The following is a 20,406-nucleotide window of genomic DNA, read 5'->3' as shown; positions in this document are numbered from 1 at the left end:
TTATTATTATTATTATTATTATTATTATTATTATTATTATTATTATTATTATTATTATTATTATTATTATAAATAAATGAACACCTGAATTCTTCAGAACTGGTAGCATGTGTCAGGCTTTTCAGGAACTACTTCCTGTGGGTTCTTGCTAAAAACATTACTAAGGTTTTGAGCTCTGCTGCGTACTAAAGAGAGAGAACATGAGTTGTAGAATTTTGTGGAAATTGGTCTTCGTAATTTTTAAATTGGTCAGGCTGTTGGGAGGTTTCTGTGGAAAAACTGCTCAAGAAAGCCATATAGTACTGGTTTAACGTGCAGTTCTCTCATGGATGTGTGTTGTTCCTGTTTATTACTGTTGCAAGGTTGTATAGATGTGTTAAAAAGAGACTGTTCCATCAGAAATCTGTTAAAATATTACATCCCTGTTTTTATTTCAGTATAAAAGCCTTACATCCACAGAGGTGCATTTGTGCCAGTGTACCAGCACCAATTTCATACAGCACATCTCATAATTTTTTTTTTTTTTTTGGAGCCCTAGAAAGGCTGGAAATGCTTGAACTGAGGCTCCTGCAACAGCAATACGTTACCTGTTTAAAGACAGATATTTTAAAGTGGAAATTGCACAGCTAAGAGTGTTTTGCCTAGTCTTGTTCAGGTGGGAGGATTCTTAGTGTTCACTGTTTGAATGTTAAACCCTAATTTAAATAACAAATACACAATGGAAGCATAACTATAAATACATGAGGTGTTTACCAGCAACTCGTAATGTACACAATGATACTTCAGAAGTAGCTGCTTCTACTAGAATAAAACATCTGCGGTTTCTAGTTTATGATATGAAACACTGGCATGATAAATTTGTTGATAGATGTGAAGAGAGGGATGAGGATTCTTAAATATTTTAAGGTTGCTATAGGATTACAAAAGACTAATTGCTTAAGTGAGGATTTACTGATGTTTAAAAAAAACAAAAACCACCCAAATGATGTTTAAATATGTGGTTCCATATATTAGGACCTCATTTTAATTTTTTTCTGAATCTTCTTGTTTTTCCTGAAACTCTGTTAATCTTAGGGAAGTTTTTATTTCTTTTTCTTCCCTGGCCTCCCATATTTTTAAGTCATCCTATTGTTCTTAGCACTTGTAATGTGCACAGGTTAATGTTCTGGTTTGTTCTGTTGTTTTGTTTTGTTTTTCCCTACAGGGTGCTGTACCCAAAGGTAATGCCACAAAGGAGTTCATTGAGAGTTTACAGCTAAAGCCAGGACAAGTAGTTTACAAGTGCCCAAAGTGTTGTAGCATCAAACCTGACAGAGCACATCACTGCAGGTAAAGTTTTTTCTGAGGATTGCTCTTTTATCAAGACCTCAAGAATTATCCAGTGTGCCTTGATTCAAATTGTTACTGGAATCTGAGACTTGAGTGGTTAAATTGAGAGATTAGCATCCAAATTCTGTTGCCAGTAGCGCAAGATGCGTTCAGGCTTCTCTTAAAAAATCCCAGGACTTTTCTGACAAGTTTTCATCTATAGCAGGCTGGGGCCACTTCTTGCAAAGTGAGAAACACTTCAAATGAATGCTGCCTTGGCACCAGACCTGTAATTGACATTTCGTAAATTTTCATGTAAATGTGACTTAAAAAGAGACATTATATACCAGAATGCATAGAAATCCATGAAATGTAATGTCTCTCAAAAGGTCAGTGTCCTTTCTATTTTTGTTTCTATTCACAAACCCATTTGTCTATAGATTCTATTTAGAAGTGATATTTAAGTTAAAAATAAAGCTCAGGTAAACTGTATATATTTTTTAAGAGTTCCGACCTCCACATTTTCTTTGAGTACTATGACTTTGTTTTGTGCTTTGTTGATAGATCAGTATGCCTACTGATCTGTGATGTCCTTTCTTTTTCTGGTGGGATAAACTTCCCTGAAGAAAATAACTGGTAGTGAGCTTTTTAGTACTGAAGGCAGTGAGCAAAAAAATAACTACTTCCTAAAATTTTCTTCTGCTTTTAAAACAAGTGAACCTGCTTTCCAGTAAGTAGTTAATGAGTTTGCGCTGGTGTCCCTTCCTTACCTACTCAAAACTCAATACATACCAAGAGAACTCATATCAGGGTTACTGCTGATTCATGCAGGGTCTTGTGGGGAGGGGAATACGTTGTACTGAGCTGAACAAACTTGTTCAGCTGTTGGCATTTTTCATATTTCTTTTCAGACCTTTAGTTTGCAAATCTTTCTTTTTTTGTTGGTCTTTCATTTTAATCAAAATCAGGAGTTGGTTATTCAGCAGGAGCAATGTGATCGTGCCTATCACTTATTAATGCTGCTGTAAAATCCCCTTTGACACTTCTTCAATTATGAATGAAACTTTGCATCTATAATGCTGTCTGTCTTGCTGATGACTCACAGTGTAGGTAAATGAAAAAGACACTTTAGCTAAACACAAGACCTCATCTCCATGATCCTTATTTCAATGCTTTAAGATAATTTTATAGACATTAAGATTTGAGAAACTGATCCACTCAGAACTGATGTTGAGAATCTTCAGCCAAACATTTTTTTGTGGGGTAGGGGGATTTATTTGGCTTCTACACATCAAGGTTGTGCATATGCATCAGCAGGAGGTACTGCCAGCTGTATGCCTTGAGGAACCAGAGTGCTTTTTGATTCATATGCTATTTTGTGAGTCCCCCACGCCCAGCAAGCTACTCCTTCCAGCATTTGGAAACTTGGATGGTTGAGCAGGTAGAGCATGTCTGAGTATGGGCAATCCCTGCTGCTTATAGTTTTCAGTCTTAGTTTCTGAGTTTCCTTTTCCACCAGCTAGTTTCATGTTCTGCCTCTCATCTAACTGCTTTTGGTATGTATGCATGGAATAAAAACCTCTCTTCTCAGCCTTTGCTGCCTCCTTCACGGAGGTTGTCTTTGGCTTGGCTGCTTCACGTTGTCCCTCTGGGGAACTAGGACCTAGGAGCAATCGAAGAGGTTGCTTGGGTGCTTACCTGTTTCAGAGCCCAAGGGAAGTGTGTGCGCGTCTGCACAAAGTAAATTAGGCCACAGGGAGACATCCACCTGCCCTGCCTTCCCCCCGCCCCCCTTTTTTTTTCTAAACTGGTAATTGATACTTGTCTTATAAAGTATGATGTTATCTGGCAGATAAATTGTTTTTACTGTGCCAGCTGCTTTTAGTTCCCACATAGCTCAAAAATCATTTCAAGCTGCTTATTCTAGCAAAACGAGGCTTTTCCCGTTGTCCACTGCACCTGGGGCTGGCAGGTAATAGGGTACCCATGCCTGCCTGAGGAGAAGCAGCTCTTCGTCTGACCCCGTGCTGAGAGGCTGGGGCCTGCCTGGCCAACCTTTCTTTTAGGGTCAGGGCTATAGCAACTCATTTGTTTTTCAGGCATGGCATGTATCCTTGGGGATTACCCCCTCCCGCCATGTAAAGTGAGCGCAAGGCTGTTCTGACGGAGAGGTTTTCTATTCTTTATTGATACATGCTCATAAGAACATATCTATGTTTTTGTTTGAGTTTCCCTTAAGCATTTGGGTGCTGAAGTTTATTGTTTATATTAAGGTCAAAATATTTTTTTTGTTACAAGAAGAAAAATAAAATTAGCAGAGCTCTCGATCCTTTCTGTTTCAGTGCTGCCAGAATTGTTCTGGAATGGCTGTTTCCTTTCTGGGTCTATTGTTTGTTTGTTTTGGGGTTTTGTGTTTTTTCATATTTGATTTCTGTGCTTGTTTGTGCAATGTGGTATCAGGAGACTGCCTTTCGTCTCCTATCATATGAGAAAGCGGCAGAGAAAAAGACTTCCTTTATTATGTGAGCTGAAGCAGTTACTGACTAAGCAAGAGAATGATGTTCAGACAAAGTAATAATCTTTTAATTATTTGACTTCTAGCCACAATGTGCATGCTGGCAAGAATTTGAATTTTTATTTTATTAGGCTGGGTTTGTGAAGTGCTTTACATTCAAGGTAAAATTAGATGTTATATTGTGGTACTGTCTTCCCGACTGGCTGCCACAGCTGTTTTATGCTAGTATGTGGCTTACCTCGATGTCAAGAATCTTTTCTAATGCTTTATTTAATTTTCTTTTTTGCAAATTCCTGCTGCCAGCTAATGTTAGTAAATAAACTTCAGTCTGTTATTAGCAACTCTGAAAAATATCTTTATTCATTACTGCTTTTCATCTCTTTCTGGGTTTGGTTTGTTTTTTATCTGTGGACATTTTCACAGACCAAATAGGTTAAAACTAAATGAAATCACAGCATTTTTCCAACTGCCTGAATGTATTGGTCAAACCATATTTTAGCAGAACCACTGATGTGAATATTATGCTAATGTGTCTTTCTTGGCATTAATTTTTTACAATGGTGATTTGGTATTGTATGGTTCATTTTGAACAGACATAGTCAAGTGAGCAAACCACAAATATAAATGTGGTGACCAGTAAATTTATTTATGTTCAAATTTCACCTCTGATTCTTTCCTTTAATTTTTGTGTTCCCCAAGCCCCTGTGAAATCTTGTATTCATGGAATGAAATGTGCTATAAATAAAGACCTGTATTCTTTCAGTGTTTGCAAGAGGTGTATTCGGAAAATGGACCATCACTGCCCGTGGGTCAATAACTGTGTAGGAGAGAATAACCAGAAGTACTTTGTACTGTTTACAGTAAGTATTTTGCAAGTGATGTTTGAGGTTGTCCAGTGGGCAGCACTGAAATGCTGTGTGTGAAGCAGCTCCGATTCAGAAGAACTTTAGAGGGAACTGTTGCAGACCTTGTTTTACTAATTAGGGAGCACACACAAGACAGCAACAGGGGGAAAAGGCATCACGGGAACTGTTTGCCAGGGTTTTGTGAGGTTTGTGTTGACAGTTGTTCAGCACACTATTTCATAATGTGAGTAGTTTATTGTGGCATTGAGCTCTTTGAGGTGTGGGCCATCCTTTTACACCGTATCGTGGCTGGTAGGGTCCCAGGCCACATGTAGGGTTCCTAAATGTTGTAGTTGTATGAGTACCTGTGTGGGGTCATACAAGTTGCCACATCTTAAGTGAGGAGTGGGAAGTCTGCATCCCCTTTGGCAAGAATTATCCCCGTTTTGCCTGCAAGTGGTTTATTTTCGTGCTTGAAAACCAAGGAGGTGTTTGACTTTTTGTACTATATCTGTGGCATCAGGAGTAGGAAAACAGGAGTGCAGACTTGAATACTACATATTTATGGAAGGGTTGAAATCTGTTTCATCAAAGCGAACTGCAAATAACCCGTGGGAGTAGTGTGAACATTACAAGGCTGAGTTTCAGTGATGCTCTGTTTTATTAATAAATCTTTTGAGACATCTGTAGGTTTGGGGAAGAATGTTCTCATATTACCAAGTAAAAAGGGGGAGATTTTCAGTTAAATGGAAAGGCTTACTGTTCTATGGTGTGGTGCGTTAGGGTGTGGATTACAGAACAAACCGAATCCTGTTTCTTTCCCTCGAGCAAGGGTTTTTCCACCATGAGGAGTGAGCTAGGTGTTTTAATCCTATCAAAAGGATTTCTGTTTCTGTTAAAACTGGCATCTACTTTCAATCAGGCTGTATTAAACACTTAATGTAGTTGAGAGAAACAAAATAAGGGTTGCTGGTTTTGTTCTCGGTTATTCTTTTTGAGACCTGAGGAGGTGAAAGAGCGGCAGCATGCTCAACTTGCAAGGAAAACCAAAATACTCTCCTGTCACCTTTTACTGCTTCCACAGGGGTTTTCTGTAACAAAAATCTCTCTCACTTCTAATATCTGCCGACCTTTGTCAAGAGTCTGTAGCTTCAGGAGAGTAATCTTTTTAGCTCTGTCTTGGTAAATTGTAGTATATGTGTAGCACTGCATATAGTTTAAAGCTTTTTGTTACAAAGCTAAGACCTAATTTAAAGAAAAAGGATTAAGTACAAAGTATTAAAGCTTGAGAGAAACTTTCCATGCCAGTGTTTGCCTCAGGGAAAAATACTTACTAAAAAAAAGAAAAAAAATCATTTTTCTGAAACTCATGCTGGAAAATAGATAAAGTGCTTTTTGTGGTTAAAACAAATTAGCTGTTGTTTCTCTGGTAAACTAGAGTGCTCTCAAGAGCAAGGATGTAAGCTTTGACAACATGATACCTCAATGTCGGAGAGTTGCTGTTCTCTGAAAGTTGCACTGTACTCAGCAGAGATAAGGACAGTAAGCTGTGTGGAAGGCTGCTCTGGGGCGCAGGAGGCTGGGTTTTATGTTCAGCTGGCTTTGAATTAAACAGTCTCCCTCCTGTGCACTCAGAGCTGTTAGTAAGGCCAGAATGAGTCTGTGTAGTCTTGGCATTTGCCAGCTGCAGGGTGCTTGTTTCGGGGGGATGGGAGGGCTTGGTGGGTTTTGGGGTGGTTTGGTGGGGGTTTTTTTTGAAGTCTTAATACTTTGCTTTATTTAAAGTGTTCAGAAGAGTTAGCATTTTTGTCTTTAAACTTACCTGATACCTATATTACATCCTTTATTTTTCAGATGTATATAGCACTGATTTCCCTGCATGCTCTAATCATGGTGGGATTTCACTTCTTGTATTGCTTTGAAGAAGACTGGACAAGTGAGTACTTTCTCCTGAAAATACAAGATTAACCTATGAATAAGACCTTATAATGTAGTTTGTTGTAAGGCAACCCCTTTTATGCTGGTTTCAGAAGAATGCTATCAGGGCTCTGCCGTGCTGTCACTCTTTTTTTTTAATGACCAATCCTGAAACTTCATAATTCTTTCTGACCTGCTGGGATCCCTGTCCTGAAAAGTCCTGTTTCAACTTAAGTCTGATACTGCCTAAGGAGAAACTGAGATGCAAAGACACCTAGATGGTATATGTGCAATAACCTACTGTTGACATGAACGCAGCACTAATTTCCTGAATGCCAACACAAGATAAGAAGAATGTTTGTGTTTTTTTTGAAAGGGTAGTATGAATCATGCTTGCAAGACTGCCAGGAAAATATGCTAACTCAGATCCAAAAATCCACCCTCACAAGAACAAACAATTCCTTTCCACAAAAAAAACCCCACCAAAATAACCAACCAAACAAGAAAACCCAGCCCTCACTCTGGAGCAGCCAGTGAGTAAATTTTCACAAAGCCAGTTGAGATGTGTTTTTAAAACCACAAATAGATATAGGAAATCCTTTAGGTAATGCTGAGTCAAACAGCAAGCTGTCAAAGAATGTGTGTGCAGATGTATGTGCTGCTTGTGGATATTTTTGGAAGAGCATTAGCTTTGTTTTTCTTGGAATTTCAGTTGTGTCATTCAATATAATGACTGGTTTTAGTTTATGATACTGTAGAGGATGGGTACATCTACACTGAATTTGACAAGGTTGTTCTGCAGTTCAAAACTTTGTAAAACAGCTGCCAGCTGTCACTGGGAACGTCTGGATTTGACTACAGTGGCCAGGGCCATAGGGGAAGGATACATTAAAAGATAGTTTCCTTTGCCTGCTTTCTCAGAGCCTGTATCTGTGGGGGAAGCGCTTTCCCTCCTGTCCCAGGTTTAGGTGGCAGAACAGAGCAGTTACGAGAGATGGATCTGTTGTTCCAGCTGCCTTGGGTTTGTGCTGATTGTGTTAGCCCCTGATGATGGTGTATCTGTTAAAGCTTAACATCTCATGAGAAAAATAGGGGTTTTTGGTGATACTCATTCTTGGATTTCAGAAAAATCTGGAGATGATCTGACATTTACAACACAACACTATGATTTTTGCCCTATAAAATTTTCCTTCCTCTTCCTTTCTTCTGCTCCTCTTTTATAGTTACCTTCTCAGATTTTTTCAGCTCTTGCCTGAGTTCGCACTATAGAGTATGAGGAGAAATAAGGATTTGGCTTAATCTGCCCTTCTTTAGGTTGTGACTTAGAGCAGTTATGAAAGGAAGCATACTCTGGTTTTATGTTGGTGCTACAGAAATAATTATCCTTGTGTCCTGACCACCAGCGTGAGATTTCTAATGGGACTTTATCACTGTGGAAAATCCGTTAAGATTAAGGTTTAAGAGAGAAGCTACAGGTGAAACGGAGTAGAGCAGAGTCCTAGCCAGTGTGCTGGGGAAACACCTAAGTGGAAAAGAAAGTTGCATTCTTGAAGTGTTGCAGAGTGGTTTTTTTTTTTTTGTTTTGCCTTTTTTTAAACTTGCAGGAGTGATCATTTCATTGTTGAATATCCTCAAAAATGTCAGAGCTTCCCTGCGCACCTTTTTGAGAATGGTGATCATATCATTTATTTTGACAATTTGAGTATGGAAAACTCGTGGCTTAGCAGGTGTTCTGCAGCTGCTGCAATACCTGATCTCGTCCCTTCCAACTCCGTTGTTTTGTCTTCACAGAATGCAGTTCCTTCTCTCCGCCAACTACAGTGATTCTTCTCATCCTCTTGTGTTTCGAGGCTCTCCTATTTCTCATCTTCACCTCAGTTATGTTTGGGACCCAAGTACACTCCATCTGCACTGATGAAACGGTGGGTGTCTCACACGCTCTCTCCTTTACCCTGTCTCTCTCATCGTTTGTGTAGACAGTGAAGGGCTAAAGGGTTTTATCTCATTGCACGGGGAGTTCCACCCTTTGAGGAAAGACTCACTGTAATAAACTGAGCTAGCCCAGTGCTGGGTTGTGCTCTCTGAAGGTTGCTGTGAGAGGTAGTGTACACCTATGTATCGGCTGGGATGCTGTGTTGACTGTACCGCTGATAAGGTAGGCATTGGTAACTGGGATTACTCTGCAGAGAGTATTTGTCCCTGTGGATTCGAGAACCTTTTTCCTGTAATGAAGTGCTTTTACATTAGTATTGTCTGAAATTCAGCTGTGTGTCCCCTGGTGTCTCTATTTACAGCTTTATGAGCTGGAAAGCCAAGATGAGTGGGTGGGGGAGGGAGATATAATATCTCTCTCTCTCTCTCTGTATACACACACACTTCTTTTAGTCTAGAAGATTTCCAGTTTTAGCTGCTTGTTAAACAGTTCAAAAGCTCTTGCCAGAGGGAGAAAGAAAAGGGAGTGGAGTAGGCTCATGGAAACCTGCTGGGTACAGTCTGCTGCAAAGCCACCATGTCATCCCCAATTCAAAGATGGCATAGTAGAAGTTACATAGTAGTGTTGCAGTCCATCGTATATCCCTGCATTTGTCTGCTTCTGTAAAGATGGAGCTGGTGACTCCTGGGGATGTTCCTACAGTTGTGAATACTGCTGGCCTTCACCAAGCATGCTCAGATATTTGAATTAACTGGAGTGCTCGAAGAGAAGTGATAGTCTTAAAAGAGTGACAACTCTTACTTCCTCCCCTCCCTCCTTTGGTTTTCTTTCCCCTTCACTTGTTTGCCCATGGCTAGTTGAAGCTAGGATAGGTATTTTTGCTGCCGTTGGAGAGCTATGACTGGCATGATAGACTGTAAGAGCCTATTGCTCCTGAGTCTTTCTTGCAGTACTTTTTTTTAATGCTTGGCTTCTGCAAGAGGCTGATGTGACACTGTGACTCTTACATGCTCAGAGGAAGACTTCAGGTGCTCTTTCTGCTGGGGAGAGCTCCGGAAAGTACAATGTCGTACAGAACAAGATCCTGCCGAGCTTGAGTTTATCAGTAAGTGTGTAAATTAGCAATGCTGCCCGTGAAATCATCATCTGAATTTCTCAGTCTTTGAAACCTGTCAAGAATTTTTAGAAGCTGCTTCCTACAGCTGGGCACTCAAATAAGTCCCCTGATTTTCCCTTCCTCTCAAATTCTGGGAACTCATAAATGTTAAAGGAACAATGCCACAATCTAAAATAAAAAATGAAATATGGTCTCCCCCTGTTGGGTTGTGGGTTTTCATTTTTGTTTTCTTTTTTAATATGTACCAGTAAGGATTTTGCTCTGTGGAATGTCTCATTGTTGATTTGCTAGCAATGAGCCAGCTGTGTCTGGCAAGCAGTCTGTTTGGAGCAGAGGTGAAATTCCAGGTGAAATTCTTCCTGGTGTGGTCTCTTGCAGTGTTTTACTTCATGTTTTAGAGACAGGGCTGTGTCTTGCCCTTTCTCACCTTCCTCTTCCAGTCACTGGGAGACCTCATTGCCCATCTTGTGTACGCTGTCCCACCCGGATGGTTCTTTTCTGCCTGAAGGGACCCAGAAGCCTAGTATTTTGCTGTTGTCTCTAGAGGTGACATTTACCATGGATCAGCACAACTCTTGCAGTTGACCCATGTTGTGTTCTGCAGAGCTCCCAGAATTGGAAATTTGAGACACACAGATGTATTACAGTGCATTAATCTGTAGCACGAGAGAGACATGTAGGTCAGGAGAAGTTTACCTTGCAAAAGATCCAAGGTTAAAGAGCAGAATGATCTGCCTGCTGCTGCTACCCATGGAAGAGGAATGCTCTCCAGTGACTGCACTCATTCATTTTGCTTCTGTGGCAGCCAGGTGTAGCTTTCCTGCAAGACCAAATTCACTTTGGGGGTTTTAGACACGATACAGATTTTTTTTTTTTTTTTTTTTAAAAGGATTAATTAGTGAATGTTTCAGCTGATTGCTTGATGGCTTATTTTTGTTCTCCCTCTAACCTTTACTAAACAATGCCAATGATTTCTCTCAAATCGGTATCTTATTTAACCCTTTCTCCCTGCTGTCAGCCCATGCATGTTTTAGCAGTGATTCTAATGAAACATGAAGAGGCACCAGGTAGACCCAGCTACACTGAGCCATGGGCACTTCCTGAACTTGCTTGGTGAATCTGGGAGCGTTATAGAGATTATCTTTGGGTTTGTGGGGTTTTTTGTTTGTTTTTTTTTGTCTGCAAGCTTATAATGGTTTCTTCTAAAACTTTTCCATCTGGTTAGCACATAATGCTTTCAGCCATTAAAGCACATACTTTTTATTTGGTTTTAGGTGGTGGGGTTTTTTAAATTGACATCAGAGGCAATTGGAGGGCAGGTCTTAAAAGGTTTATGAAATATCTAGGCCTGAACAAAATGAAAGTAATTTTATTTCCAAGGAATACTTTCTATCCTTAATATTTTTTTAGTATAAAACACTGACAAGAAAAGGAAAGGCAGTATAGATGCATTTTTATTTTTTTACTCCATCCTTTGGATAAGGGGTAACAGAGTAGACCTTTCCCCAAATCCAGAACTACAAAATCTGAGCGTTTGACTGAAAATGTGATATTTCTGTTTTCAGGGAATAGAACAGTTGAAAAAGGAAGAGAGAAGATGGGCTAAAAAAACAAAATGGATGAACATGAAAGCAGTATTTGGCCATCCGTTCTCTATAGCATGGCTTAGCCCATTCGCAACACCAGACCAAGGAAAAGCAGACCCGTACCAGTATGTGGTCTGAGGAATTCTTGACCAGCATTTCCACTAAAATAGAAACATATTACAGCACTACTGTTACAAATTTTCCATGAATGTTTAAAAGAAAAAGCAAAACAAACTTTTTTATGTCTATTAAGTGGCTGACAATTGCAGAGAAAAAAAAGCCCTGTATTCCACAATTTCAGATAATTCTATATCTCTGGCTGAAACTGCTGCTGCTTTTCTTTCTTTTTATTTTTTCTTTCTTTCTTTTTTTTTTTTTTTAAATCTTGTTAACTTTACTGGCCTTTGTTTCTCTCTGCTTTCTGTATGGCATAACTAATGTGAAGGGGATCCTCTTTCTCTGTTGTGACCCACCTCTTCTGAGTAGATTCTCATGCTGTCTCCTGACTGTGATGAGCTCTGTGGAAGACATATGAGTGCCAACAGCCCTACACAGACACCTTTGGACTTCCTGAAGGAGCACATTGCTCTTTCATAAGTGAACTTGAACGGGGAAGCAGACACTTCAGTTACCGAAAGGTGCAAGACAAGAATGCGACACAGCAAGAGAGCCAGTTGACCTGGTGATTGCATACAGTTAAAGTACTTAAAACAAATGTTGCCAATACCAATTCCCACCCCACCCTCCTTTTTTCTTCCAGCCACAGAACTGATTCCATCTTTCTGGCATTATTTTGTCTGTTCCCTCCCTTGTGCGCAGGAAATTGTTGCCCTCTTAGGGTAACTGTGGCAGATTTAGAAGACTCTTTGGATTATTAAATGCCTTACACTTGCAGGAAAGAAAGAAATCCAATTTTCAGGTGTTTAGAATAGCAGAATCATCTTGTCTCTGTGTGTTTGTCTTGGTAAATGAGTTGTTAGAGCAATGCCTGCTAAACAGTGTTAACGTGAAAAACTGACATGAATGCCCAGACTACTATAAAGACTAATATTGATGGGATGTGTAGGTGTACCAGGGTGATTGATTCTATATTCTTAGCATTACCCTGTTTTAGAGCTTTGTAAATCTTTTTTCTCATATTTATGCATACATGTATATGTGTGTAAACAGACACACGTGTATGTGTAGGTGGTTTAAAGTGGGAAATACTGATGGTAAGGAGCATGCGTACTGTTATGAGCTGTGTGGTGATGAAAGTGGGAGGGACAGAAGGCATTCCAAAAACGGGTAGAGCTAAACCATTCATAACTACAACTGACATCTTGTGTTCAGGCAGGAATTTTATTATATTTTTGGATCATGACTCCCATGGGCTCATCAAATGAATTGCAAACAAAGGAAAAATACAAATCAGCTGTGTCCATGACTTCCAAGGAATCTTTTCTTTCCTTGGTTTAAAGTAAAATGGTATTTTTTTGGAAAATGACCTGTTTAGACTGCTTCAAAGCCATGGGGGAAGGGAGGGAAATCAGGGAAGAAGAAATTTAATGGATGTCTCATTTTGGAAGTAATGTGAATGCTGCATCTTTTCAATCTGTCAATGCTTCCATATGGAAAACAAATGCAATAAAACTTTTCCAAAAACTTGTTTGCTGGTCTTACATTCTTTCTTCACTTCAAACGCTGGGAAAAATCTGTAATGGTTTTCTGAACTTTCACTTCTGTACGCAAGCAGGCAAAAGGATATAAAGGTTAATTAACTGTTCAACCTTTAAGTTTAAAAACGAGTTAATCAGTAATATACTGATCTGTTAGTCAGTGGTTTTATTTCACCTCTTGGAAGTGGCTGTCAGTGACTGCTCTGCTGTGTAAACAGGCTGTTCCTGCAATCCTGCTTGCTCGGGGTTAGACCGTCGGGAGCGAGTTGTGGTCTCTGCCGCAGGGGTGCACGGAGGGAGCCGCAGGCTGCGCTCATGCCTCGGCGGGCAGATTCCGTGAAGGAAACGTGGCCTTTGCGTACGCATTTCCTTCACGAAGGAAAGTTCAGGAACTGTTTAGGTTTTGGTTTTATAGTGCTGATACTGCTGATAGTGGAAAGCTATTGTAAATAAACATGTAGCTCTGATTATAGTATGCAATGGTGTTTTTCAGAGAATGCTCCCAGCTCAGCAGTGAAGGGCTGGATCTTTGGCCAGGATCAATTCAGCCGGTGCGGCACGTGCAGGTGGTAACTTATAAACAAGAGAATCTGGCCCTAAAACTGCCTTGGTGCAAAATCAAATGTATTGGGGGGGGAGGCTTTGGTCACCTAGGCAATTAACCTAGGAATGCATCTCTCTGTACAGTCCATTGCTTTAAAAATGGTTTTGATTATAAATTCCACTGGTGCACATTCCAGTTTTGGTTTATTTTAATTACCCTTATTCGCTATGCGTTTTGGAGGAAGATGGGTTACGTTGTTCTGGCATTTTGACCATTGTGGAAAAACTGTGTAATTACTCAGTTTTTCTTGTTTCAAACAAATGCAGATTGTTCAACAGTGTTATATAGTGTTGATATTTGCAGTCAGACTGTTTTCGTTTTAAATGAGGCGTCATCACAGCGTGCAGAAATGTCTGTTGGTAGCTGTCGTGTGTCTGTCTCGGTAACCGGGGGTCCCCCGTTTTACTTGCGCTGTACGACTCAGTGGTGCGATTTGATGTGGTCTGAATGATACTAAATGTGGGTCAATATTAATATGAGAAAGGCAGACTTACCAATTTGCTCATGGAAATTATTTTCTCAGACAGGACTGCCTGATTTCAGGTGCTAGTTCTGTTTTAGCGTGGCCGAGAGAAATTGCAGGACAAACTCGAGCAAAGGCAGGGTGCTTTTTTGAAAAGCTAAGCAGTGCTCCAAGCAGAAACGAGCACAAGGAACCGCTGCAGGGAAAGTCTGCCTTAATCATGATTTCTGCTAGCAACGCTCCCTGTGCCTTCCCCTTGATGGACAAATCGTTCCAATGCTTGCCTGTTCTCTTCACTCTCCTTTTGGGTTCTAAAAGTGTATTAAAAGAAGTTAATGCATTTCTTCTAACACGCAAGAGCTGTCCTGCAGATTGCTTCTGGGTCAGGCCACGCAGCCCAGCGTCCTCCTCTGGCACCGCGCGGGAGCAGATGCTGAGGGCAATAGTGGGAGAAACGGGGTAAATCCTACAGCGTCGCAGTGGTAACGGGTCAACCTCGCCTTGCTGTCCCTGCGTTTGCAACCTTGTACCTCTTACTGAAATGGGAGTGTCCAGTGTTTTGTATTTCTCTATGTATGTCTTCTCTTTTTGGTATTTGTTCAAAATTAGGTAATTTAGAATAGTGAAAGATGATGCTTTCTGAGCCCTATTTTTTTTTTAAGTGAAATAGCTGGAAAGAGAAACAGGTGTCGGTTTAATTTGAAATACAAAATTCTCACTTTCTAAAATGATGATGAGAGATTTGGGGTAAATATATTTAAAAGAACCCAACTTTCATTAAACAGTAATGAAATGTCTTGAACAGTTGTGCGTTCCTTCCGTTCCCCCTTAAATTTTTTTTTTTTTTAAGGCAAAACCTCACGCCCTACTGACTGTGGGGCGGGCAGGCAGCCAAAATTAGACCAGGATACAATTTTTAAAACTTCTGCTCATTTTCAGTATGTGCCCCGAAGGGATTAGTGAGGTCAGGCTGGGAGAAAGTATGCCCCTGCCTGCTCCGATTAACCGCTCCCTAATCTGGCATTAGGACGACCTCAGCCTGACCGTGCTTATCGCCTTGGTTAGCGGGCACTGTTCAGAGCAGGTGAACGATGGCTTTTTGGGGAGGGAAGAGGGGTTGCTGCCCAGAAGTGTTCGAGATCCTTATTCCCGATTTAGGTGGCAGCGTGGATCGAACCGGATTACGCATGTGCCTGAAGGCAGGGTTAAAGCTTGTGCTGCCAGGGGAGGGTTTCAGTGCTCGGTGTCTGCTTCTCCTCCTGCCCCATGCCGCTTGTTTTCCTTCTCTCCAGATACTCGCGCAATAAATGCTGCAGCCGCGGCGATGGTTTGTTACTAACGCACTGGAGACCTCTGCAGTTTGCTAAGGAGCAGCTGACAACCAAAGGTCTTCCTCTGCTTTAAGCTGTAAAAGCATCTGCCGCCCGGCGGCACAGCCCCGGGGCGCTGGAACGGGAGCATCCCGGAGGAAAAGTGCGTGGTAGTGCTAAAATGCTTTGCCAAGGCTCTGCTCTGCCGTGCCCAAGCGCTGCCCCTCTCCGGCTTGCCTGGCAGGGAGGCGAGGACTGGCACCGGCCGCCGCAGCGCCCACTGCCTCGTCCCGGTGGGCCGGGGGCTGCAAGGGGTTTTTCCCTGGAACAGGTGAAGCCGCGCGTTTGCAAGCTTGGGAGCAGCGCAAAGGGACGCGTGCCTGCGCTCAGCCTTGCGAGATGCACGCTTGTGCTGCAGGGCTTGAATTTTTCCCGAAATTGCTACCCTGAAGACTTCAGCTGCGGTATTGTGTCATTTCTTTCTGCACGTTTGCTGCTGGGTTTCTCCTAAGTCAGCACAAGAAATGGGGCATGAATGAAGCTCACAAAAGCTTTGCGTGTAATTCTTCAGTTTATGGTGTGTTTTCTCCTGGGCCTGCTCGTGCTGACTCAATGTTACTGCAAAACCAAGCTGCTGCTGTATTAAAATGTCGTGTTATTTATAAGGCTTACTGCGAGCGCAGCTGTGGTGCTGCTGAGCTGTTGCGTGTGTTTGTTTCCCCCCCGGCAAAGCTTTGAAATATTTTGTGGGTCGTTAGGGAAAACCTGCAAATTTAGAATGTGACAAGCGTATTTTTCATCCAGCTCTTCTAAAACTGCTCTTTTAAATGGTTTTAACTGAATTTGCTCATTTTTCCTTTCCTTGAGTGTCTCAAAACTTGGATCCAGTATCGTTGCTTCTCTTAAGAATGTGGTCACTTATATAGCATCGTGAGCACATCGTACGCAGCTGTAGATCTGACTCCTCTCTTACATGATGCAGAGGATGGGCATAAAAAAATTATGCCCTATTTCACATAGCAGTAGTCTTAAAAAAAAAAAAAATCTTAGTTCCTTTTTTCTACATGGAGAAGACTACCAGGAAAAAATGTCGCTGCCCAAATTGATAGACTTGTTATTTAAATGCAGTCAAAAGGTTTGCTTTACTAAAAGCGATGTTCTTGGAGGGAGAATGAATCAGAATATTGACTGACCAAGGTACCAGTCCTGCTTTGGGACCACGTCTTGCACCCGTACAGGTTTCCTCACCTCCCAGCGGGTATCAGGCTTGCGTTGTGATTTGTCTTTGACAATTTGTTAAATAGAACTTGTGTTCTTAAATATTGGCTCTTAATTGGCATAGAGTAAGCCTGTTCTTACGTCAGCTTCTAGTGACAAGCCTAGGTGTGGCTGTGGGAAATTCCTGATCACTGGAAAAAGCTGCAATATTTTGCCTGTATCTGAACTATTGTAGAAGTGCCCAAATAAGGTGAAATTTTAAGCTGCAATTGTATTTTGTTACTCCTTAAAGGGATTCAAAAAGCATTGGGATGAGAGACCCACGTTTCCAAAAGGGATGGCTTTTTAGAAGCTATCTCTTTGGCATAAAAATCGATAGCAACTCATACCGAAGTCAGTCACTGAGATTCAGATTGTCCCTGAATTCGGTCTTGGCTGAGGGTTTTGTTGTTAAATTCAGGGATGAAACTCTCAGTAACGCAGGACGTCTGTCTTCATTGTTAACGAAAACTTGAATAGCATCCTGGTTGTAGGTAGGCAGTTTTGCACGTGGTTGGTGCACAAATACCTGCTATAAATGTGAGACGACCCAAAACTCTTCTCTTCTTGCAGGGTATTGAACGTCTTAAAAAACAGAAGCCAACCTGGGAGAGGATCAGCGGCTGGGAAGGAATGAAGCTGGCGTTCGGTGGTGCTTTCTCCTTGGGTTGGTTCAATCCCTTTTCAGACCTGAACTGCGAGAGCCCAGCGCCGGCCGAAGCGGCGGCGGCAGCTCCTGCGTCCGCAATAATGACCCAAGAAGAAATCGAGCAGTTTCTCGCTCGAGATGTTGCCATCCAAGTGTTACATGAATAAGCAAAGCATCCTACAAGATGACAAGAGCAGCTTTCAGGTTTTTTTTTAATAACTACTTGTGCTGGACATTTAAGGGGTTGTTTTTTAACATACTTTCAGTGCATTAAAAAATTCAGGAGTATTTATCTGGAAGCCAGGTACAGCACTAGCAGAAGCAATGCAAATCTCCAGAGAAAGCTTTATAAGCGATGAGATTGATAAGCTCCTTTTTGGACCTGAAACAACTACTTTACTGAGCTTTTCTTACTTCGCCTTTAATAAAGTTTAGAATTGTCAGATAGATCGGTCCTAGCTGCCAGAAATGTGCAGTCCTAAGGAGTCTGGTTAATCTTTTGTTCTTACAGCCTTTTGGAGGGCTAAATGATAAGCCCTGCGCAATAGCCAGATTAGCCCAGCTCTAAAGGTTTTCTTGAAAAACGCATCCTTCTTAGCTCATCCCATGGATGCTCCCTCTGGATTGTGAAAGCTGCTGGTGCTCAGGTCTTAGCAGAGGTGGGATACCAGGCTACGGACGCAGCAGATGGGCGAGCTCCAAAACATCTCCAGGGGTAAATTCTAACCCTCCGTGCTCGTGGGGCTGCCCAAGGCTGGTGGTGCTTGGCTGAGCAGTGGTGGAGCTGGTGGCCTGGTGGTGCCAGCGGGAGCATTCACCTGCGGCCGGCACAGCCGAGAGCGGGCAAATACTGGCCGGGTTGTCGAGCTGCTGGTGGGGGGAAGCTTTCGCCCAGAGGCTGCGGTTCGCTAGCACGTAGGACGCGTGGAGCGGGAGCTGCCTGGCCGAACTCCGCAGCCCAGAAAGCAGGCAGCTGGTCTAGGCCAGGCACTGGGGCTGTTTCTGTGGTCTAAGAAGACAGGGAGGCGTGAGCACCCTGCTGATGAAGGTACTGGTTCTGTCCATTTGGCTTGTCTAATTTAATGTCTCTCTTTTTTTATTTTTTCTCCCCCCTCGATAGCCAGGGTTAGTTGAGAATTAATATTGCCTCTTAATCTTACTAGTGTTTAACGTTGTCCTGTTAGTACTTGCCGTTATGCAGGGTTTCATTACACTAACTTTGCAGCCAGCTCCTGGTGAGCATTGGTGAACACGTAGAAGGAACGTGCATCGCTCAGGAAGGCGTCACTGCAGGTGCAAATAGTTGCAGCCAAGTCACGCAGAGGTGACGCTAGCTGCTGCATTCAAACACGCTGCAAACACTTGGCACGCTCCAGGCGTCAGTTAGTGTAGTTTTAATTTAGACTGTTTTTCAATTGTTTTTTTTCTTCTTGTCATCTCCCTTAGCTTAATTGTCAGTAAATTTTGCAGGATATTAGAGGTGTGCTCCTGGTTTTCCCCACCAGGACATGCTTGACTTTGTCTCCCCCTCCCCTGTAATGTGGACCAAAGAGAATTGTTTCCTCTCGAAAGTGAGAGAAAGGAATGTTGGGGATGAAAGCACGGTATTGTGAAAGACCTAGATGAAATTTTTATTATTTATAGAAGCAATACCAAATGGAATTTGTGCAAGATTTTTTTCTTTCTTTTCCCCCCCAAAAAGCATCTTAATATGTATTAATGGTGTGCCATTCAGGGCTACTGTGGAGGGATGAGATTCTCTCCTAGACTTGTCCTCTGCTACAGCAGTCCCTTTTTCTGGCAAAGGGTCTGGGAACAAATAGAGTGCCGTAACTGTTAGCAGCACAGCTTGGCTAAAACCCAGGGGGGTCAGTCATCGTTTGACCCCCTGGGTCAAACCCAGGGGGGAACAGTCATCCCATCCCCTCTCCCCTCTGGATGTCTCCTCTTTTTCAATGGAAAATAGATTTAGAAAAAAATCGTTAGGGCCTGTGTATTTATAAATACCTTTTTGGTAAAGGGAAACACCTTGCATTTGGGGGGAATTGAGGTGTCCTCTCATGTCATTTAGAAGTGAGGTCTTGAACGTCATTGCTCTGTGCAGCAGTGTGATAGCGAGGGAAGAAGCTCTCCTGCTCCCGCACCAGCCTATGTTCCTCTCTGTCAGTGTCCCACAGGAAAGGAACATCAGGGACATCCACAGATCTATAAGGGATTTCCTATAGGGAGCAATAGGGATGTTGAAGGAGGAAAAGTAAGAGTGCCCTTTTTAGCTCATGTTTTCTAATTTTGGCTTGCTGCTCAGCCTCTGCATCCAGTTAATGTCCCTACCTCCAGTGCTGTGTCTGCAGGGTGGAAATGGTGCTACGGGGCCCTGGGGGGGAGAAACTAGTTGATGGCTGAAAATTGCCTTGAGGCAAGTGCACGGGGACGTCAGCTTGGGCGAGACCCCCTTGCCCTGCATTTTAGTGATGCTTCTCGGGACACGGACCCCACTTATGTGCCTTTGGGTAGGTGCAGACAGAGGCAGCATATTTCCTCCTCCACTCTCAAACCCGGTTCACCTCATCATGAGAACAGGCGTCCCTCGCTTCTGTTTCCCACCTCTCGTGTTGCTCCTCAGGTGCTGGCATTCTAGGCTTTTTTTTTTTTTTTAATAGCTGAAATGGAAAAGCAGTGTGAAGAGGGGGGTGAGAGCCACAACAGCCATCTCCCCTCCTCCCACAAGGCAGTTTTAGTCTGAGAGAGAGACTGAAACACGTCCCTGTGCCCTACGCAGAGCTGTGGGTGGCCAGCCCAGCCCCGGCTCTGGTGCCCCCCAGGACCTGGTGGGGTGACTTCCTACCTCCAGCGAATTGCTTGTTCTGGTGTCTCTTGGCTGTTGGTCTCCCTCGTCCCCCTCTTTTTCCTCCCCCTGAAGTTCCAGTACCCCTTGGTGTATCTCCTCTCTGTCTCGGTATAGTGTAGCAACTGTCAGAAATTGCAAAAGTCTTCACAAGTTGGAAGAATCTGTTTTATCCACAGCTCTGGCATAAACCTCCTTCTTTAATGACTACCTGGTAGCTTGAGACCAAATGTGACTTTCATTAAACTGAAACCAAACCCACCGTTTTCCTCCCCTTCCCTCCGTGCACTCCTTGCCCCTTGTTAAATTGTGCCTTCATCTTCAGGCCGTGCTGCTATGGTCCTGGCCGGCTCGCCGGGCCCTGGGGAAGGTGCTCCTCAAGAGCACTCGGTGTGCTGC

General features: G+C 42.5%; 1 protein-coding gene across 6 annotated transcripts in view; it reads left to right on the top strand.

Moving 5' to 3' along the window:
* The window catches only part of ZDHHC3 (zDHHC palmitoyltransferase 3), a 33,320-nt gene extending 13,647 nt beyond the window's left edge, over positions 1 to 19,673 (top strand). For 4 of the 6 annotated variants that reach the window (XM_082314683.1, XM_082314685.1, XM_082314684.1 and 1 more), the window contains 5 exons: positions 1,205 to 1,329; positions 4,587 to 4,683; positions 6,523 to 6,604; positions 8,377 to 8,507; positions 17,087 to 19,673. In XM_082314683.1, the coding sequence (XP_082170809.1) occupies positions 1,205 to 1,329; positions 4,587 to 4,683; positions 6,523 to 6,604; positions 8,377 to 8,507; positions 17,087 to 17,329 (678 nt within the window). In that variant the 3' untranslated portion in view covers positions 17,330 to 19,673. Of the gene's footprint in view, positions 1 to 1,204; positions 1,330 to 4,586; positions 4,684 to 6,522; positions 6,605 to 8,376; positions 8,508 to 11,200; positions 12,735 to 17,086 lie in introns of those variants that run through there. The other 2 variants (XM_082314686.1, XM_082314687.1) reach the window with 2 other exon arrangements.
* The last annotated feature ends 733 nt before the right edge of the window (positions 19,674 to 20,406 follow it).

This window comes from Platalea leucorodia, assembly GCF_965183815.1.
Source record: "Platalea leucorodia genome assembly, chromosome: 1".
Taxonomy (NCBI): Eukaryota; Metazoa; Chordata; class Aves; order Pelecaniformes; family Threskiornithidae; genus Platalea; species Platalea leucorodia.
Note: the sequence above shows the minus strand (reverse complement) of the source record. Positions and strands in the feature narration are given on the sequence as shown.